This window comes from Phalacrocorax carbo, chromosome 6, assembly GCF_963921805.1.
Source record: "Phalacrocorax carbo chromosome 6, bPhaCar2.1, whole genome shotgun sequence".
NCBI lineage: Eukaryota > Metazoa > Chordata > Aves > Suliformes > Phalacrocoracidae > Phalacrocorax > Phalacrocorax carbo.
The window spans coordinates 4,584,761-4,607,312 of record NC_087518.1 but is presented as its reverse complement, the minus strand read 5'-3'; the positions used below and the strand labels follow the sequence as shown (position 1 = coordinate 4,607,312).

The window sequence follows — 22,552 nt, the reverse complement described above, 5'->3', positions numbered from 1 at the left end:
GGCTGTGAAATCTCTTAAGACTAGTAGTGGAAGCCCTGCCTCTTGGACACCCCACCGTGGACTGTGCGAAACTAACAAGCCACACCGTGACTTTTCTCTGCCTTCCAGCTTTGATTTCTTGCTAGATTTAGAGTAACTTATATAAAGAGCAGTAAGAAAACTGATCCAAATCTACTGGTTTATGACACTGTCTTAAGAACGGCCGCTTGGTCAACGTGTCATCATCCGATTGGACCGCCACGTCTCTGATTTCGTCTTCAGGATGTAGGACGATGTTACCGTAACAAGGCAGAACATACCCCAACCAATTCAGTGTCACTGCAAAACTGGGGTTTCTCACCGAGCTAAGCTCTTCCTCGAAACTGTGATCACAGTGCCGTTGCTCTCCCTCTCCCTTACGTTGTATCTGAAGTATGTAATATGTAAACTCCTTTGGTTCAAGTATTAAGGCATTTCAGATTCCTTTTTAAAGGATTTGCTAAGCTTTACATAATATTTTTTACTTCAACCTACAGTGAAATATAAAGAATTTAAAAACACGTCAGGATAGAAGAAAAACATGCATTAACCACTGCAGTTTGTTTTTTTTTTTTAAAAAAGCACTTCTCTGTAGTAACCAATTCCTTTTTTTTTTTCCCAGCGAATGAAAATGTATCATCACAACACTGAATTAAGAGTCAAGGAAAATATTGTCGGTAAGAAGCTGGATACACTGAAGATATTCATGACTGATGGACCAGAACCTCTTGCATCCATACCTGTGACAAATGGAAAAGGTCGGGATTAAATGAAAGCATGAGTATCTCCTCTGTCAAATTATTACTCTTCCTAGATCCTAAGCAAAAATTAGTGTAAATTTTTATTACTGACAAGCAGCGAAAATTTGTAAAACGACACGAAATATTTTTAAACTACAGAAATGTACTGCAAAATGCCGGCACTGTACAAATGGTCTTTACCTTTCAGGTAATAATAAAAAAAAAGGAGAAAAGTAACATAAAATATAACGTTTTTAATACCAATTTACACGGTAATTTACCAGTTCAATAGAATGGTGTTTGTCATGGGAATGAAAACTGTTAATTGCTTTTCTTTTTATTACCTTATTACCACACAACATCCAAGCATTCATTCTTTTTTTTTTCCTCCCCATCAGTAAGGACTCAATTCCTGCAAAGACACGCTGCGACAACTGCTGGGTGTCAGCTGCAAACCTAGTAATGATTCATTACGCCAGGGCAGGGGCACCTCTCTGTACCGTGGCTGGCATAAGGGAGGTTCCGATATTGGTTGGGGACCCTCTGCAGGCACGCGACAAAATGACAGTGATTCAGCTTCGACCTACTGGCTAGCCTGGGAATCAGGATCTGCTCGCTGCTAGTGCCGTCTCCGCCCTCAGTTGTTGCCCGTACTTCTATAATGTAATCGTCATTAAACTGGAGCAGAAGCTCAGCCGTTGTCTTGTCCGTGTTCAGCACGTTCATATCGGCCTGGCTGCTGGTCCTGTACAAAACCTGCAACACGAGCAAAGAGCTGTAGCGCGTCGCTTCTTCCAGCAGGGACCCGCCCTGCAATTTTTATTTGTGTTTCTTGGAAACGAGGTTTTGGTCTTTAAAAAGACAGGGTGAGAGAAAAGATCTGATTTTTCATTAATGTTCTAGGGCAGAATTACATTTAATGAAAGAAGGTAACAGCGACCAAGGTCTTTTATCCCAGCTTTAATCTAAAATGGCACAATGTATAATGATCATAAATGAATAATAGATTTTGTTGAACGTCTTAATATATTGTTCTATAAATTATCTCACCATTTGGAATCTGTCATTACCTAGATTAGCTTCTTATGCCAATACGTATTACAGAGTATGTTGGAAGACATTCTGCAAGTGCTGAGCGCTGTCATGAAACAACTGCATTCGGTGTCCTGTGTTTCAAAGAATGGGAGCTACGTCCGACTGCCGCAGCCTGCTGCGCAATGTGATCGGGCAAGAGGGAGGGCTTTAAAAGCCCTCTTCTCTCCCAGAGGCTTGACGAGCCCAACGAGTCCCCGCTGCCAGTGGCGAGGCACCCAGAGGTGCGTGGATCCAGTGCAGTCCCCTGGCAGAGTTTCACAAATTTAACAAGCCTGGGAGTTTCCCGGTGCAAAACCCACCAATCCCAACTTGCCCAAAATAAGGGCAGTCACGATGAAATGGAAAAAGCCCTGCAAGGCCACTGGGATTACACATATGCTGCCACCCTTGCGACACGCTCCCCAAGGCTGTGCCTGGCTATAAAACGCTCTCGGAGGGCCACACGGCTTGCTTCCACAGCAACCGCACCACGCTGCTCCGGTGTTTTCAGTGTCACTTGTTGGCTCGTCTCTTCCTGGCAAGGCAACTTCAGTTTACTGCGCTGCCCTTGCCTTTTGGGATAAAAGAGACCCCCCTAAGTGCTTTACTTCAGTAAAATTAACCAGCATTATCAAAATTCAGCTTATTCTTGCATGCTTAGCAATGCTTGCGATCCACAGGGGAACCTGAAATTGTTGTGGGAGACCGAGTAGGCAGCTGCAAACTCAACGTGGTATGTTTTTAGGTCCGCTACCATCTATGAAACTAGGTGGCTTATCTAAGCTGTAAACATGTATTTCTTGCCAGAACAGCTCAGAACACTGCATAGTCAGAACTTCAGCAGAGATCTTTTACGCAGGGTGCGGGTCCAGCTGTACGCAGCTCATCAAGAACACCCTCAGCTAGTCTCTTACATGTACTTAAGATACATCACATATTTAAATGCCTGTACATTTGTGCGCTGAGCGGGTCTAGCATAGATGTGCCAATGCAATTTCCATCAAGACAATGAGCACGTCCCGCAGTAGAAAAGAAGAAAAAGATTTAAGAATATCAATTTGATAAATGTGGTACTAACACACACCTGGCCAGCAATGGAGACCATGCCCATTGGCTAAATTTTGGATTATACATTACACTTTTGCATAAGTGTTACATATTTATAGTAAGTGTTACACACATTCTAACATCCATCGTAATACACTCGGGTAAGTGGGATCCCAGGAGCCGGCAGCAAGGGCTGCAGCTCCTGGCTGGGCACGAGATGATGTGTAGTGTACCATTAATGAGTTGCAGCTATAAAAAGGAGACACTAACTACTGAAATGGTTCAGATGTGCAGCCTCTGAAGTTACTGCCTCGCAAACAGACAAGAAGAAACAAACCGTGGCTTGCTTTCAGCTATTCTTCTGGGCTGCTGTCACTTACCTTATACCCAGTCACCTCGGACTCGTTCTCCATAGCGCTTACTTCCTCCCAGCTGAGGACTACTCTGGAGTCGGTGACATTCCACATAACGTTTCCCGGGGGTTGACTGGGTGCTTCGAACACATGATAAAAGCATGACTTTAATTTAATTGGCATTAGTGATTTATTCTACAGTAGGAAATAATAGGTGAGGTAATTGACAGTCATTACATGTCGGCTGCAAAAGCAACTCAAAAGCAGCCTCGTCATTTGTACACTTTATGGTTCAGAAACTAAATTGGAAAAAAACAGAAGGAAGGAAAAATAGAATGGTCCATAAATGTTGTTTCTGAAGTTGCATTATCTGTTGATGGTCCTTCATTAAATGCAGCCAAACAAAAGCATATGTCTTTGGACATGGGTGATCAATTAGAACAAACTCTAATGAAACCAACGATGGTAACAGACAATTTCTAGTTTTAGTAAATTGCCGAGAATAAGCAAATACTTCACAACAGATTATTGGCTAGACAAATTTAGTCTTAGTGAATAGTCAAACCGATAGGCCACGCTGATTAATGTGTTTGCAATGCAAAAATATTTGACAGACTTCTTTTTTTTCCCCTCTTCTTTTAACTCGAGGCGTGAGTTTTGAACCGTCTGTGCCATTTCAGTACCTAGAGTGGGAACAACAGTGGGCTTCGGCCAAGGAAATCTATTGGGTTTTTTTTGTTCATTAACAATCTGAGACCGTTATTTTCAAAAGGAGCAGTATGCTTTTGGCTGTTCGCTTCAATGTATATGGCAACTGCCAAGCTTCCAGGGAAGGCGAAGGTAAGTACAAACCTCTTAAGTTGCCTCAAGTTGGTTTCCCAGAAAATGGGTCATGCAGTGACACATTCAACGATTAAAATCTTTTCTAAATGTGTTAAGGAAAACAATTTACTGTTGCTGTCACCTAGTGGAGGCAACTGCTGCTCAGGTGGACCGCGCTACGCTTTGATGCTGAAGGTTCCAGTGTTAAACACTGGCAGTGGTTTTTAAACACTCCCATGCTTGCGCTTGTGGGTTCTTTTTCTTTTCTCCTCTTCTATTTTTAATTTCTTTTACACAGGTCCCTACCTTCTTCCCTTGAGCAGCCAGAGCACAACCCACCTGATTATACTTCTTAACACAAAGTAGACACAAAAATGTAAGAGTGAGACACAGAAGAATTATTCTAAAGTCAAATGATCACTCCCAGGTATTTTTTTTTACAGTATTTGCCTTGTTCTATATATTAAATAGGATTTAACCTGATGCCCTAATAGCCAGTTTTTGTAAATATGAGGAGATTGTTTTGCTCCTCAGAATTCAGTATTAGAGCATACATGAACAGTTTTCACACTATTAAAGCTGTATTTCAAAAGAAATGAGTGATTCTTTCTAAATCCACAAAAAAAAAAAATTATATATGACATCTGAAAAAATGAAGAGTAATTATATATAAAAACTATAAGCCTCTATCTCCCACTTGACTTATAGAAGTGATTCAGAAGCTTCCAATTCGCTTCAGATACCAAAATCTCCCGTAATCTTCAGTGTTTGGAACTGCAGAACTTAATTTGTAGTAGGTCAGATCCTAAACCACCCCATCACATAAGCACATGTCCAGAGCTAAGAGTGCAAACAGCTACAGGCATTTCTCTGAGACTCCTCAGCTGCTTAAAGTTGGTCAACGTACACTTGTTTTTCTCTGAATTAGAACCGACGGACAGAGCATTTGGTTGCATTTGAAGACTTTCTAAATAGGAAATACAACATCTTGCCTTACAAATTTAGGCAAGTCTTCCCCAGTTACTTGCCATTTTATATAGCAATATTTTATAAACCCAAACTATGCGTGTTATTTTGGGCTACAAGCGTCAATATTTCAAACAGAAAAGCAAAGATACTTTAACAGGCAAAGACAAAGGCGGAATTTTCAATCCTGAAATATACTGGCACTTGAACTTAAGTATTTGTGTTTCTTGATATGGCTAATAGGTACTGAGAAGGATCTGTGGGTCGTGTGGGTGAATGTAAACGCAACGTGCCCAGCCATCCTTCACAGTGGAAACCACATCAATCACAGAGAGTCAAGTGAAGGTAGAAATTGGGATTGATTAAATATCACACATTTAAATGAAAAGTCAGTTTCTGCTGCAACAGTACAGAGAATTATTTGTCTTAGTCAATTCAACTAGCAGTTACCAAAATCCTTCAGATTGACATTAATACAGTACTGCAGTGTTTGCGCTCTCTTTATTCACCAGCAAGATACATGGACATAATGCAACTATTTTTTCTTTTAAATTACTCCAAATAGCAGCAGCAATCTTGACTAAGGGCCCGATCCAGCCCCTGTTCAAATCAGTGGGATCGGGGCTTGCCCAGTTCTCATTCACACGTCCCAAAGGCAGGGGATCACTAAAAAATGGACTGAAAAGTCACTGGGCTGACCAGGCTGGCACCACCTCGCGTGAGCAGCCAGTAGCCACAGAGATGATTAATTAGAGAAAACTCTTCATCACATGTCAGGTGCAGGCTACAGACAGCGCGTTCCCTCATCTCAGCCAATTGATGGTAACTATGCATGTAATATATTTACACTCTAGCAAGTACAAGTTAATATATGTCTCTCAGTGACAGAGTGACACTTGTTTTTGCATATAATAATTCCTGATAAACTAGCTTACTTCATACCACTGACAATGCGACTGCTTCTGGTAGAAGGATGTTAATGACTATTCCAGGGAATTTGACCTTTCAGACAGCTTTAATTGTACGTTCTTGAGAGACTGACAGAAACACTTCAAGACTGATGACCCTGATTCTGAGTTGTATTACAGCGCAAGAGCACACTAAAAATATTTCCATTTGTAGAAAAATTAGTGCAGCCTTTGACAATCTGTTCTCTGGCTTAATTTCTCCTTTTTAATAGTAAAGTGGCCTCTTGTGCAATTTGTTCAAGGGGAAACAATGGACATGAAGGATTGTTTTGCGTGAATTGTATGAGGATCATTTCATTTCAAAAGCCATGCCCTAGAGAACTCATAAATATGTTCTAAACCCCTGAAAAATCCAACAAATCCCTGTTTTTTTCCTTCCAAATAACAGAAATTTTTCTTTTAAAATTCTTCCAGTCACTAAAGGGATAATAAAAGGTTCTAGGCAGAAATTATATATCTTACTTCAGCTCCACTGGCATAGCTGAGTTTTACTTAGTCATCCTGCTAAAGCAGCAGAGGGTAGAAAATGGAAGATCTCTGCTCGATTTAATTGTGTAACTCCTCTAGTCTGGATGAAAATTTAGGTCACTTACGCATATCATGATTCCCAGTAATGTGCTGCTTTTTCATTCCCCTGCAAGTGGTAACACACCGTTATAGCTCTCCCCGCTTTGAATTTAAGATACTTACGTGGCTTTTTTGTGGTAGCGTTTACTGTGGCGCTAAAGGGGCCTGCTCCGGCACTGTTATAAGCACGGACGGCTGTGTAGTATGCCAAGTTGCTCTTCAAACCTGTTATTCTTACTGACGTCTCATTCCCTGCAGCTTTTACTCTGTTTGAAGACTCTTCTTTTCCACCATTATTCCAGTACCTAACCTAGTAGATATGAACCAAAAACCATTTAAAATCTTGCATGGAATGGACCCTTCACCCACAGCATTGCATTTGACTCCTTAAGTGTTTTGGGTTTTTTTGTCCTCAGTTGAAAAAGATAATACTACAGTAAAGTTTCAGAAATATGTTTATTATGTAACAACAATTCTTATCCATCTGCCTTTCACGCTTGTTGCTTTTTTTTAAGTATGACTGTAGGAAAAAAGAAACTGAAAAATTAGATCTTGCTTGAATTAAAATAATGCCGAGGACAATCATTACTGAAGCTAAAAAGTAAACAAGGTAAACTCAGAAAACTGTGTCGTACAGAATAGTTTCTTTGGAAGTAAATGTAATTCTGAAAAAATATGTCAGTTTGAAAATACTGTTACACAGACACATGACTATCAGCACAGGAAGCAAAACAAGTTCATTCTGTATTCTTCATTTTCAACGGTACTTAAAAAAACAAAAATCCCTTTTTTGGTGCCGGTGGGGCAGAAAGGAAGCCAGAGATGCAGTAGCCTTTTGCAGATTAGGTATTTCTAGACTGTAACACCAATAGCTGTTTGCTTTGATTTTCTAATGTTTTTATGAAAAAAAATCCAGTTTAACTGAACCTTGATTTCTGAATAACTGGAAGATTTCTGGGGAGAAGGATTGGGCTGGAGAGAGCACTTGTGTCTTGAAGTCCTGCAGCCCATCAGCGGAGGGTCCTGCAGCATGCCCTGCGTTCACAAAACACTTGATACTGGCCCAGACCCAGTGCCAAGAGCCACAGCTATCAGTTGCCCCAGGAAAAGAACAATGATGGCGACATTCCCCATGCTCTGGGGCCCTGCAGAAGTAAGGCAGGTGGTGGGTTAAATCCTCAGCTGTGCTGCTGTCCAGCAGCCTGCACAACCCTTCTGGGTCGTGGCCCTTTTCAATACCGGTACGTGGGAGTGTATTTTAAATGCGCTCACCTCATAGCCCAGTAACCTTCCACTGCTCATCTTCCAGGGAATGGCTGTCCAGGAGACCTCAATGGCTGAGGACGACAGACTCGTTGCAGACACTCCAGAGGGTGCTATGCTAGGCTCTGTATTCAGAAATCAATAAATTAGTGAGAGAGCAGCGGCATTGGTGACTGTGGAAATAAACACGTCTGTATTCGAATTGATCAATCTGGAGATAACTCAAGCACATACCTTCTTCAGCTGAAAAAACTGTGGCTACTGAACTAAATGGCCCTTCTCCTTTGTTGTTATAGACACCAACTTTGACTTCATATGGCGAAAAGGGCAAGATGCTTTCGTTCCTAAAGACATATCTTGGTGTGTCAGGAGACGTGACCACAGTCTGTATCCATGTTGTGGTGCCAAAGGGGCGGAAAGCAACAACATAGCCAAATCCTTCTCCGTTTTGTAATTCTTCAGGGATGGGCTGTGAGGGGAGCGACAGACAGCAGAAGGCTGAGATGCTACATACAGCACCGGACGTGTTTTGCAGGAAGAAAAAGTACCGACAGAGTAACGTACACGCTTGCAACCAGGTTCTGGTACTGCATTTGGGATCATCCCATCAGCAAATTAACTCTGGTACAGCAGAGCAAAATGTGGTCCTTTGAACATATTTTAAGGTTTGCACTTCAAGATGAGAACAACTTTCAGGTCTATTCCTTGTTTTCCATGAAGTGTACTGTTTTGAGACACTCTTCAGTAAATACAAATTTTTTTTCAATTTCACAATCCATAGTTTGTAAAAAAATCAGTAATTGCCTAGTCAACTATTACAGAATCCAGTACTACTTTGGTACAGTGGCTTATCCCTTCCTCTGATGTGATTATGATCAGGTAACCACACAGAGTAGTCAATGTTAGTAACGGTATGTTAACACTTTTAACTCATTAAAACCGGGATACATAACGTGAAGTACCATTTGATTGTTTGTTTTGGCTAGCACCCGCATCCAGAGTTAATGGTAGGAAAGCAAGAACCGCAAATTTGCACTGAAAAGCATAATTCTTTGGCACAACCTTTGAGCAACACCCCTTCCTCTTCTCCCGCCCTCCTGCCTCCTTTTTAACGTAACAGTTATTTGAGAACAGAAGCAATCTCAAACTAAATTTCCTACTGATTGCCACCTAGCACAGTAAGAAAAGCAAAAGAAACACATGAAAGCAAACGAGGGAAGGCAAACGTGCATAGCTCACGTTACAGACTGTTACCGAGCACATATACATCCTAGATGAGAAGCTGCTGCAGCCAGGGAAATTCATCTTTTAAGGAGAGTTTGAATGAAAACAATCATTCTCTGAAGAAAACTGCTTGCCAGAAAACTTACATCCCATGTTATGACCAGTTCAGACCTGCTGCCTCCTCCCCCACTGACTTCAGAGGGGGGAATTTCAGGAACTGTGGAAAGGAAACGTATAGCTGTCTACACAGTGTAGATACAAGAGAAGACATCACAGAACGTTAACCTCATGCTCTGAAGCTAACCTGGTTGCATTCATACTGCTTTTGCAAATCAAGGCAAATGCTTTTGAGCCAGCGCGGAGGGCCCTGGAAAGTCCCGGCCCCTTCCTGCTTTCCATCACTGGGAGCCAGATGTTGGTCTGAGCACGTGAAGAACCTCACCAGCTCGCAGACTGAATGCTAATGTTTATGAACTTCTAAAAATTGGAGGCACACCTCACTTTTTTAATAGGACTAACTTCGGCTGATGTATTTGGCAAGGGCCTTATTCCAAGTGAACTCTCGGGGTTTTAATCGATGTGCTCTTCTGAGGCACATGGAAGGTGTACGCTGATCAAACACCAGGAATGAAAAACACCCTGTCAAAATTAACCTCGTTCCATCCATTAATACCTTCAGACTCTAAAGCACTGCCTGACCTGACAGATTTTGGCATACTAAATACAGTTTAAATGTATTTAGATGTTATAATTCTGTGATGTTCAGTAATGCAACACAAACTGTACCACAGCTCAATGGAAAAATCATGAGCAAATGAGTTATAGGCTTTTATATTCGATGGCAATTCCAAGCTTGTTTGCAAAGAGCCAAGGATATGAATGCTCCTTTTTTATTAATATTCAAGACTCTTGAATTAAAAACAAATAGAAGAACCCACTAACCTGCCTCTTCAGTTCTTACTTTTTCTGAGGGTAAACTAGGTTCTCCACCTCCTATTTTGTTACTGGCAACTACACGAAATTCATATTCAACCCAAGGATTTAAATCCACTACTGTGGTTGTGAGCGTTTTTCCATCGATCACATCTGGAACTATTAAAAACAAAAAGAAAAAAAAAAACAAAACAAAACACGAAACTAAGAACATGGTGTCCCTGGTTGAAAACATTTCAACGGAGCCTGTAACAAGAATTGTGTTTTACCTGTCGTAACTTGCTGCCAGCCAACTGAAAAAGGTGTCCTTGCTTGTATGGTGTAAGTGGTTACTGGGCTGTGATTATCTGTGCCTTCTTGCCACGAGATCTGAGCCGTGGTATCAGTTATTTCGTCCACTTTCACATGTTCGGGGGGCCCAGGTGAGCCTAGAATCAGATTGAAAAAATAGGCAGAGTTTTGTAAAGCCTCTAACCTGGAAATCCCTAGCATAGCAGTATGGGTTCCTGTTTTATCAGCACTGTGGGAGGAAGAAAATAATTCACCTTGGAATAAGAACACTTGTAATTACTGTTTTACATTTGGTAAATTTAAGCCTGATAATCTATTTCTGAAATACTCTAACTGCAGCAGAGATAACACGTTTTCTTCTGTTTGTGTCCCGCCCCCAGGACCTTTGTTCAGCATGACCCCTCTCTCTTTCTGATGTCTTTCACTTCAGTATCCGACGTCCGCTTTTAATCTACTAATACATCTCTGTAGTCTGCCCAGTTGTTGTCTACAGCTGTTTTACTGTATGATGCACTGTAGCAATTTTTCAGCACAACATCTGATCATCACCCCGAGCAGCAATTCAGTCAGGCAAGCTTTCTGCCGCCTTCTGGAAAATCCTGATTCTGGGCATCCTGGCAAAAAATGCTGGGTTTTGTCTCATCTGCATCACCAAAGGGGGTTGAAATAACTCTCCTTCCCTCTTGTCAGTGACGTGAAGGACTGTCAGTGAGAAAAGATTAATTTTATCTTTCAGCTCCTTAATTTCTCTGGGAAAAATTAAGCTTCATCCAAAAATTGAGGTAGAATTCTCCCTAACTGCAAAGTTGAATCACATAGTTCAAGTAATAGATGAACCGGGGTTTGTAATCTACAATATATGAAAGTTAGAAAATATGATTCGTGGTAACTGAAGCTGAAATTTACCTCGCACGATAAGGTCCGCTGCAGATGCTACGCTATCCACTTCTGTCTTCACCATACAAACATATTTTCCACTATGCTTCAGCTGGATGTTCCTAATCATTAAATCTCCTGATGCACTCTGTCGAAATACAAAGTCCTTGTTAAAGTAAACGTACTACCTTGTAATTTAACATTAAAATTGTATTTGTAAATGGAAGAGAAATCAACCGAAAATGGTGAAGATAAAGCTGCTCACAAACTGCAGTGGCTGGCAGCCTGAAGGATAGCAAGGTACTACCCACCAGCTGCTCCGTGGTAACTGCCTGGTAAGCATTCCCCCAGTAAACATGAGGTAGTGTCCCTCTTTTACAGGAGAAGCAAGCTACAACATGGTGAGCTCATACTGGGAATGTACCTCCTGCCTGCTATTAGGAACCATGAAGAAAGTCACTGCCCTGTGACCCACCATTATTCTCAAAGCTCTAAAAAAAGAGAAAAATATGGGGTTTATGGCCGTTAACCGATTTGACTGCTAGACAGAATAAGTCTAGTTATCACATGTATTTAAGGAGTTCAAATCTGTAAACGAAAAAGCTGAATTTGGCCCACTCTACAGTGTGCGAGCACACTTTCACTTAAAGGTTGTACATTCTGGCCTAAATTCCTCAATTTTACAAGTCTAAGTTCTTTGTTCTTCATTGAATATTTAATCTTTGGTCATTTTTTCCCCATTGGTCTCTCTCATGTCACAGAATGTAGTCGATCTCCTGAATCAAGGAAAACATACATAAAACTTAAGTGAGAACTGAAACTGCGTATCACGTTAGGGTTCCTCATACACTATTTGGTTTCTACATCACTGAGTACAGAACTTGATACTAAACCTTTGGTAGTCCATGTCACTGCAAAAAAAAAAACCTCTTTGTGTCAGCTAAATTACTGCTTTAACCCAGTTCACATCATATTTTCCAGGTGAAAAACCTCTCAGACTTCAATTTTTTTAAAACATTTTACTTTTTCTTTAGAATTTGGTAGAGCAGCAGCGTTTCATTTGAGGACAGAACCCTGTTTTGCAGCTGTTTTCAGCTACTCTGGCCACACAACTGCATCTGGGCGCACAGTAGTTCGGGAGAAAGGGGAAGACAAGATTCTGGAGTTTTAGTCCTAGAAAAAAAAAATTAACCACCTTTCCAACCATTCGATTATTTCTTTGTTTCACGCCCACACCCATTATTTCAGCATCTCACTTTATTCAACACAAGCTGAAAACAGCTCTGCCTGATTCCCTTCGGGGGGTGTGTGTGTAAACGCAACGCCTGGTTTCTACAGAAGCACAGCGCCGGCTGCCTTCAATATGTTACAAGTTGAGTCGAAGGCCATCTGAAAGCCATCCTGCTGTTTGGAAGTGGATATTCAGGGAATAACCAACAACAGCAATGCATACTCACAAGCCACTAATTTTCTACATGAACTTTTTTTAGCAAACTAAATTTAAAGCATCTTGACAACGAGGGCTGTCAAGTAGAATAATTTTACTTGAAATAAACCCCACTAAAATATTAAGACTGCCTTTAAAGTATTTGTGGAGATTTTGGGGAAGGATCCCAAAGTACTGGCAAAAACACAGAAACCTGTGGCAGCAGAAAGCTAGAGCACAGAAGGCACCCTCACCTCCGATGGCTCTGCAGACCATCAGTGGCATCCACATTCTTGCCTAGCCAGATTAAATCTTTGTCAGCGTGGACAAGTCCAGGTGACAGTGAGATCACCTTCCTTTCTCCATGCCACACAAAGAAAGAGTAGTCCATGCAGTATGAACAGCTGCTGAAATGGCTTTTGCTTCTCCTGACTGCGTAACAATCTCGGCCATTGCCGGGCTCTAGAAGCAGGTGATACTCGGAACAGTTTAGAGGCAATCTGCTCAAAATTTTGGCATCTGCTTGGTTTGCCATACTCTTTGTATAAATCACCTAACAAAAAAAAGGGCAGTAAGACAGTGTTACATCCTATATTTTTCTAACCATCTGGCAGACCAGGTGGTGGTCCCATAACATTCCCACTAACTACTACATGTCGGAGACCTTAGGCATGCGTGACAGGGACTTCCAAGACATCATTACATCGAAATCTATCCGTTGAAAATTTATTTTCCTTTTGCCATGTTTACGACTAAGGAAGCTGAAGTTATTTTTGCACAGGTATTTTCATTTAACAAACACACACTGCAACTATCGGAAGGCTTAAAACATATTTATGCTTATTTACTTACCGTGACCCGCATGTGGCTCCAGATTAAATTATTCCAGTGACCCTACTGTGATACAAAGCCCATAAAATGTTTTCGTGGATCTCTTGGTAACCTATGAAGTTTTCTACTAACGAGCTTCAATCCCTCTTTACACAAATAAGAGTTTAAAAAACAAACCCTAAGTGTGTCCCTTCCATATAAAACCCCCTAGTTCTGTCCCTCATGACAAATTTCCACGTAATATGTTCTCGATTCAGAGTCCTGAGTCAGCCAATAGTCACCCTGGCTTTTTCTTCCGCACTGACTGAGAATTTTTTGTGAAAAACTACTTTTTGATGCTCTTTTTCCCTCAGACAAAAAAAAAAAAAAGACACCTAAACAAGGCTTTGATTTGGAATTATGTCAGTATTTGTTTTAGGGAAAAAGCTGGAATTTTTAGTGAGAAGAAATATTGCATTTTCCAATGAGCTTATGAAGCCTTAATTGAGCCAGTAAAACTGTCAGAATCAGGTTTTGGTGTGTTTTTAAACTTTCCTTTCTAATATTACTATTTGTATACACAACCAGAGTACAGCTGGGGGGAAATATTACTAAATAAATAAAGTCTATGTAGCAATACTGGAAGGTAACGGGCTATGAAATCAGAGCATTCCCATTACGGCATGACAGATGGTCAGTTTGTAATTCTCAAAACATTTCAGTGAAAATGTACATGATGTATGAATATCTCATGGCTCCTACAAGGAAATCTCATCATCTCCACATGCACTTATATATTTAATCAATTGCAAACTGCAGAAAAATCTGTGTGTTTGGTGCCTACTGATTAAGTGCTAAATCTTTCGAGGTTTTACAGGCAAAAAGAAAAAAGTTAGGTGCTGAAATTTCACAGTTTCACAGGAAGTAGTGTCTAACCCACAGCTATTCCTCTACAGCAGGAGATCTGGCAAGAATACGTGAAAGGAAACCTTATGAAGGTTTACAGTGGCCAGCTCCATGCTGATGCGCAGCTGCTTGTTTTGTTATCACTTGGCCATGCACTGTAATAAGACCTTTTGATGTAATTGATTTCATTCTCCTGATATATCCTTCATCTGTCTTAATGCTTTATTTTTCATGTTTTGATTAGAAGATTAAATTCTAAAAGCTATTAATGTCACCACACACCCCCACCCCTCCCCAGCAGCAACTCTGCATCCTGCATAGGAAATATTTAATGAGCTATATGCCTTCTCACCTGGGGATGCTCAGGCAGAAGAACGTCGAGGGATACATTAGGGATGCAAATGCAGGAAAAATACGAGAGATGGGATGTTTTTGTTCAGCTTTAGGCTGAAGCTCACAAAGTCTGCCCTGAGTTCCTTAATCTGTCATTGCTGGGTTTCATGTGATCTTGGGGAGAATCATGTGGGGCCAGATGCAGAAACAGAGGCAGGAACTTACAATACTTCAGGTCTAAAATACAAGGCCTCTGAACAATGGGTTATGGGCAGCAAGCTAGCTCCATGAATTATTTCCCTCCAACACAGAAGAAAATTCTTGAGGCCCAAAAAAGAAGAAACAACCTATTTTTACCACATTGAAAAAAGAAAAAAAGTAAGCCTCTCTGTGCTGCATACAGCTATAAGGCAAGTGAAGAGAAGGTGTTTGCAACTTACCCCTCCAACCTTCTCAAAATGAGAAGCGTCTTTCTTGAAATCGGTGAGCGTTCCATTGAAATACCAGGTGAAGCTGATGTCCAGCAAAGGATCATGCTGAACCTGGCAAGGCAGGACAACGCTTTCTCCGACAGTGACATCCATGTTGGAAGGTGCCAAAGTAATCCTCGTTGGCTCTGTTGAGAGCAGAAATATCAGTTATTGGATTCCTGTACTGCTGAGCTTTGCTTGCTACTAATATTCTACCACGCTCTTCAAATCTGATTAATGACAGTCACTTCAAATTATGCAGCTGGACTATAAATGCTGCTGCCTGACCCCCCCTTGTTGGAGCATTGTGTCCTTGCACATTTACCAGTGGGAGCTACTCGACACTGAAAAGGTAAATTTTAACCTGCTGCGTACAGGCTGATAGACTTCACAGAGCTAAACGCGCTGCAACCCACAGCAATGAAATAACCATTCAAGAGTGTGTGAGGTTCTCAGCAATAACACTCATGTTTTGGAGCAGGGAGCTGTAGCAGCAGCCACTGGGAAGATTAAGATGTGGGAGTGAGAGAAGGAGCTAATAAAAACTGGAAACTAGAGGAAACCCACATAGGGTAGAATGCATTCGATAGTTGGGGCCATACATCATATAGAATTTAAATAGTGTCATTAAGAACAACTGCTTGTTATTCCAGAACCACAGTAATGGAGAAAAATTTCAGAGTAGTGTAAATACTTTATTAAAAATAAAGTTTAGTTCCAGAAATCCTTTGTATATAATTCTATTATTTGTATGTAAAGGGACACGAATCATTTAGGAGTACAGACAGAAAATGTGAAGCTGTTAATTCACGAAACAGAAGAATTCTGTTTGGATCTATGAGATATATAGGATATTTAATGCAGTGGGATCTTAGATAATTCTGAATTTGGAAAATCTTTTAAAAAAAGAACGTCATGAGGCAAGACATTCTTCAAATTCACTTCACAGACTACTGCTCCTTTTAATCCTGTATCTTAAAGGGCAGCGAGTAATAGGTGGCTTAGAGGAAGGGGCAAGAACCCTTTTACCAACAATTACGTATACAATTAGCTTTTGAATACTTTATATCTGACTGCCCGTGGAGTCCCTGATGGCTCCTGCAGCTGGAGTTTGTACTACATCGTTTTCCAAAAGCAAAGAGCATAAAGTTCCTCAGGGCTGAACAGATTTTGGACTAGAATATAAAATTACCTCAAAATTTTTTTTTGATTGCCATGTTTTTATTCTCAACAAATTAAAAGAAAACCCTGAACTTAAAAGCATAATTGCACTATTTAGTAGTTATATAAGTGAGAGAAGGGAGGAAAGTGTTCACAACTCCCTCACATCTGAGAAATGCCCTTGTCAAGGACAGAAAATCCCTCAGTCTCTTTCCTCTCAACTAATAAAAGACCTGTAACAAATATCCTTTTATCTTTTTATAGTGTTAAATATATAACGTCTCACACTCTGCTTTCCACCACTTTTAGTGTTTTTCCAATAAGCAAACTCAGACTCCACATTGTTGCAGAGTCTGTCGCAAGGTTTGCAATCCAATTTACATCACCTCACAGACGACCATCCAGTTCCAGCTCACCTACCTGTAACTATTAAGTTTGTTGAGCCACTGGCTGTTCCAAACTGGTTTGTTGCCACGCATGTGTAGCTTCCAGCATCACCTTTGGTCACATTGTCTATTCTTAGTCCTCCATCCTTTAACAAAATGATTCTAAAAAAAAAAATTATGAAGAGATTTTAAAAGTTGCAGCATTGATTTGTAGACAAAATGCTTCAATACTCGTACCGTTACCTTGGCTATATCAAACTGCATCAAATACCAACCTGATGTTTGAAAATTTTGTGGCTATACACTGACAATCTGAAACAAATCTGAACCCATCCATGTATTACTCACCATTTTGGACACCAGTAGAACCAACGTTTAAGGGATGTATGTCTGCATATGTATGTTTGTACGTTTGTCTGTGTGTGAGAGAGAAATCCCACATTAACTCCATCTTTTTCAGCTACACCAGTTGAAACTAGTATAATTTTCAAGTGTATTATGTTGTTCACCTCATGCAGTGTTGCATTGTACCTTTGAAATAACTGTGTATAATTCTTACGATGATGCAATGGGATTTTTTATAAGCAATTCACATTTTGTGCTTTTCAGGGTTCATATATACAAGTCTCACAAATACTGCATTGAAGTCAATAGCTCGTTTGCACAACTGACTCTGTAAACCAGGATTTAGTCCATGCACGTTTAAACTCAGTATTTAGAAAGCAAACTGAGACTTCACACCATTGCAGACTTCTCAGTTTATCAGTGACACTGAGCAGGAGCGACGGGCAGACATGGCAGAGGTATGCTTTCGTGGAATGACTTGAAGGAAAGAAAATTCCCCTCCACCCCACACAAACTCCACCAGTGAGAATCACGCCTAGCGGACAGATAGCATGGAACAAAGCAGAAAGATGCTTAGAAAAGATGTGGACAAAAGAAGACTTGCATTACTGATATAGACAGAAAAGCACCAGCATCCTAAGAGTGGAGATGACATCCTAGACAGCAGCACTGGACGGATGCAAAGGTAAGGCTAATTTGACTCCCTCTTTCGCTATTTCTGGTCCTCCTATCTGTCATATCCTTAGATGCAGGACATTCTACCAAGTCTTCCCGAAGATAACCTCGAGCAGCTATACAACTAACTGTATATAAAAATGTCTAGAATAATTAACAAAAAAGTAAACAACATTTTCCCGATATGCCTAATTCTATCTCCGATCACATCAATCCATTTCAAAGGCACCAAATGAATCCCAGCGAGGCTGCTCTGTTGGTTCCCTAAGCACCTTAGCTAGAAGGTACTTTGGAAATGCCCAAACACCCGTGTCTATCTACACAGAATCAACAGAACAGCAAACAGTAACACTCCAGGCAAACCTCTAACCGCATTAGCTGGAGTCTTACACAGTTGTCAGAGCAGGTATCAGCTGAGAAGGCAGCAAATGTCATGAAACTTAACATTGCTATCTTCCCTTGCTCGGAAGAGTCATGAGGATTTTGCCTTCTCACTTGCATCTACTTCATTTTTAACCTGCTTCTTTATTCAGGACAAAATCATTTAAAGACACCCCCCTGCTTTTTTAGGCAAATTACTATCAATGGATCTCCGTCATTTGTCCCAACTGAGGTTCAGTTCTCTGTAGGTAAATACACACTACAGAAAGTAGATGGGGAAAGTCCACTGTGTTAGGTGGGAATTGGGATCGCTGCCTTTCTTCTCAAAACTTGCCCCAAGCATGGGAGAAGCAGGATGCTCCCTTGGGAAAACAGGTTCCTTGCTCTTCTGGCATTCACACACGGTACCTAACAGCTCAGCGTGGGCAATTCTCCCCACGAAGCTCCCCGTGCGCTATTACGGTGGCTGATGAAGGACAATGCAGGCTTGAAACCGCAGCACCAGCTGCAGCGCAAGCTTGTAAAGACTTTTAGGACTGAAGGCAGGCTTGGCTAAGACACACCTGGTGAAAGCACCGCCTTACATTTAATTACATTGCCAAAATAAAAGTTGGCCCATAAAAGGTATATGCTTCAGTAAGCTGCACTGTCATTAATTATTTATAGTGATTTACATTATAAGTAATACAATGTTACAACGGTATTTTTTAAAAAAAGCAATTCAGCTGAATCCGTATTTCAGAGAATAATTAAATTGGTAAATAAGGGCAGCGGAACACAACTCTGGAGTTCGATGGTTTCAGTGATCTTCTTCACCCTTAACTTCTCTGATCCTCCAAAACCAGGGCCACTAACCGCAGAGCACGGCGGTGGGAGTCTGTCATGGCTCTGTAGTTATGCCTCTCCTCTCCTTCCCCTTAATAGCAAGTTCACCTAATCCTCAAGGCCACATGGAGACTCCATTTTAATTGTCTGAAAGCAGGAGTCTGGATTCCTTCCACAGCTGCACAGCTCCTTACAATGCAACATACTCCAGTAATTAAAGCACATTTAAAGCACATTTAAAACATTAAAAGCACAACTTTTTTCTTAATTAGTCTGAATTCATCTTGATTGAATGAATCAAAGATACAAATTCTGATACTGAAGAGTTTCAAAAATACTCTTTGAATATCTGCAAAATATAAAATGCATTTTATATTTGCTTAAAAAAAGGTGTTGCAACACTCAGTGCTGTAGCTGTGATATTCTCCTTTGGGCAAAGGTGATACAGTAATGAAATTAACATGCAAATCACAAAAGATAACAAGTCAGCCTGTTAGAATGACAGACAAAAGCATCTTATTTGGGGGAGAAAGGGTGTTACAAATAGACAGACAGTTTAATCAGTTTATAGTTGGAAGTAACCATCTTTGAATCTTCCAGAGAATACTGAGGTACCTGCGCCAATGCGGTGACATTCGAAGCACATTTGCAAGGAGGATGTGCTTCACCAGTGTCAGCACGGCTGACCTCCCTGAGGCTTATTAACTTGTTTCGCAATATCCGTAAGCAATATTTGGCTGCACTTCATATTAGACGGAACATTTATAATTAATTAAATCTTACCATATGGTTTATAGGTATTTTAAATGCATTAAAGACAGGATTAATATATTTTATAGGTAATTACAACGACGGGAATAAAAGGTGTTAAAAATCTATCAATTATGGTAGGAAGCACACTATTGAGTGGTTGGACCTCCTAGCTATCTGTATATTTTGCAAAGGTTTGTATTGCATCATCTGCTTTGAAGCAGTTTCCAGCAGAAAAAAATGCAAAGCCAAATAAAAACCCAACAGTGTTGACAAAGCATGATCGAACAAAAGAAAAAATAGGATTGGGGTACAAACCAGAAAATGCCTATTTTTCAATTTTAAAAAATCACATTTAGGGTGCTCTGAGCGACCTGCAAGTCTAGCTTGCCTAAAATAATGGAGCAATAGGCTTATTAAAACAAAGATATAATTAAGAATCAAGTTTTTCTCCAGAATTAAAAAACCCCTAACCATCAAATCAATTCTAGAAAAAAAATATTGTCAAAATAAAATCTTTACTGGTAAATTAAAAAGAGAAACGTTTTACTTTTTCAATTACAAAGCAGTAAATGCAGCGCAGCCTGTGAAAACACTAAACCCAGAAATAGATCTACCCCTCCTGCTGAAACGTTAGACAAACTGAAGCTTTTAGTATACTGAAAATTATTGGATATTCACACACTGTGATAAAACAAATGTACTATGGCTGGCCCGGTGCCAGGAAGCGATCTAGATCTCTAACACACAAAAAAATAACACATCCTTTGGTGCTCCGTGTATCTACAAGCATTTTTCCAATACATTTTGCTGAAGGCCTGCGATTTTCAAAGTTAACTCCATTTCCCACAACCTGCACACTTTCGATGCAAAGGGCAGAAACTTTTAGCCCTGTAGAACAGAGAGAATTGGTGGGATAATGCTTTGGCACATATCCCTGTGCTGGGAGAGTGACTTAGAACCTGTTCGGTCATCAGATCCAAACGTCATTGACAAAATCATCATCTCTTGCTAACTCTTGGCAAAACTGTAGGAAATTAATCTTTGAGAAGATTATTTTTCTTCCAATAGTCAAAGGGGTGGCATAATAAAACCCCAGCTAAACAAACCTACAACAGCTGAATGTCTTAACTCATGCCCATGCTTTTTGACTGAGGTCAACAGAATGGGGAGAGAGATAACCAACTTCAGGACTTGAGGGCTCCTGACTTGAGAGGCCCATGTTGGTAAAACCGGGTGAGTCTTCCTGTCCCACCCAAACTAGGAGCACGTATTTGGCATCACAGATCTTCCAGACAGCTGAGGGACTTCAGTGGGGTACAGCCTCCATCAGTTCTGTCTGTCAGGTTTTATACATGACAATCTAATTTATTATTAGTTATCTTAGTCGTAACTGACCATGGAGAAATCCTACTGTGCAACGAGCATGCGTACCTCTCATACTGATAGAGTATTTTACTACTGTTACTGACTGCACCAAATTTTCATATTTTGGGGGTGCTCCAGGATGCCAGTCTGAGATCTGCCAACTTCAGTATCTGTAGTGTAAGAATATCCAAGTTATTCTGCATTCACCCGCCCCATACCTACTCACTCAGAGAACTGGGACAGCATTATATAGAGGTTTGCATAGTTTCACCTTTCTGACCAAAATCCCATTAAACTGAAACGCTGGTGCAGAAGCAGCATATAGACAGGAATGAGGGCCAGAATATGCCTCGGGATGCAAGGCCACAAGGCTGCCACCTGGAATGTAGTGTCATTAGTGAAACTGTCAATGAATTCAAATTTCCTCACCTTCCTGTGACAATACTTTATTACTAAAATGACAGACAACCAAACTAAGTAATCACTGCCTTTTTTGTCAGATTCTTCAGCAGAAAAGCCAACTATTTTAGATCCTTATTGATATGAAAATAAACATTGCTTTCCAGTTCATAACACTTGAGTACAAAGGAAAAGTGGAAAAGTGGGTCAAAACTGCCTTTTTATGTATCAATCAAATTCCAACTAAATTAAACCAGATTAATTAACAAGAAAGAAAAAAAAAGCTCCTATTGAAGTACTGGTAAGTAAATGAATTCCTTTCCACATCACAGCATTTCAAACTGTTAACACAAAATGAAATAAAAATACTTAATTCAAACCGTAGGGAAGATAAAACCAGTAACTGATACTTCTAAGCATCATGCAACATTTTATCAGGAATTATTTCTCCTCTTTTCTTTCCCCCTTAATTTGACATCACTTTGCCACAGTTAAAGATGCTGAAACGGGAGATTTTGAAGAGAATTGCACTGGCATGTCTTTTAGTGAAGTTAAAGTTCGCAGCGTCTTTTTGTCTGTTTCTAGTCTTGGTAAATCTAGAAACATCTAGGAATAAAGGTGGATTTGTTTACAGGTGAAACACTGCCCCGCATGATCTCAAAATCCCTTGTATTAATCTGTTTCCAGTCAGGTATTTGAGCCAGGAGCACAGGACCCACTACAGCCAACATGCAGCAACTTTCTAGTATTATATATCAATGAAAAATTATATATGTACTTCAAACATTTAAGGAAATCTTTAAAGCTAGGGTAGGCTGCAGCATATTTTGGCATGTCTTCTGTTTTGATGAGTTAAACTACTATCAAGTGTATTTAACCTTGGTTAAATGCCTAATCCTCCTTTTTTTGGAGGATAAAAGAAAAATAAAAGCACATCCAGTTGGAGATGGAGGTGTCTCAGGCCAGCTTTTCAACACCGAAGAAAGTACCTGGAGGCAACTACAGTTGGCACCTTCTGCTCTCTCTGCCTGGAGACACTGGGGGCTATGGCCTGCTATCAGTAGAAGTTGCTCCAGATTGATTTGGAATAAACAAAACCTAGTTGTGGCTTAATGACTGCAGATAAAATATATTTTAGAGAATTTTTTTAAAGATGAGATGGTTTTTATGATATG

At 40.4% G+C, this 22,552-nt stretch overlaps 1 protein-coding gene and 1 long non-coding RNA gene across 4 annotated transcripts in view; one reads left to right on the top strand and one right to left on the bottom strand.

The window, feature by feature from the left end:
- The window catches only part of LOC135313794 (uncharacterized), a 217,291-nt gene extending 215,942 nt beyond the window's left edge, over positions 1–1,349 (top strand). The window contains exons 10-11 of one of the 2 annotated variants that reach the window (XR_010373293.1): positions 641–776; positions 1,157–1,349. This is a non-coding gene — a long non-coding RNA (uncharacterized LOC135313794). Of the gene's footprint in view, positions 1–640; positions 777–1,156 lie in introns of those variants that run through there. The other variant, XR_010373294.1, reaches the window with a different exon arrangement.
- The window catches only part of LOC104043648 (contactin-3), a 114,629-nt gene continuing 92,734 nt past the window's right edge, over positions 658–22,552 (bottom strand). For both annotated transcript variants that reach the window (XM_064453449.1, XM_064453450.1), the window contains exons 10-21: positions 16,669–16,796; positions 15,058–15,233; positions 11,173–11,290; positions 10,245–10,403; positions 9,985–10,134; positions 9,189–9,259; positions 8,053–8,287; positions 7,828–7,943; positions 6,679–6,865; positions 3,260–3,372; positions 1,346–1,514; positions 658–758 (exon numbers count right to left, since the gene is read on the bottom strand). In XM_064453449.1, coding sequence (XP_064309519.1) covers positions 658–758; positions 1,346–1,514; positions 3,260–3,372; positions 6,679–6,865; positions 7,828–7,943; positions 8,053–8,287; positions 9,189–9,259; positions 9,985–10,134; positions 10,245–10,403; positions 11,173–11,290; positions 15,058–15,233; positions 16,669–16,796 — 1,723 coding nt within the window. The remainder of the gene's footprint in view (positions 759–1,345; positions 1,515–3,259; positions 3,373–6,678; positions 6,866–7,827; positions 7,944–8,052; positions 8,288–9,188; positions 9,260–9,984; positions 10,135–10,244; positions 10,404–11,172; positions 11,291–15,057; positions 15,234–16,668; positions 16,797–22,552) is intronic.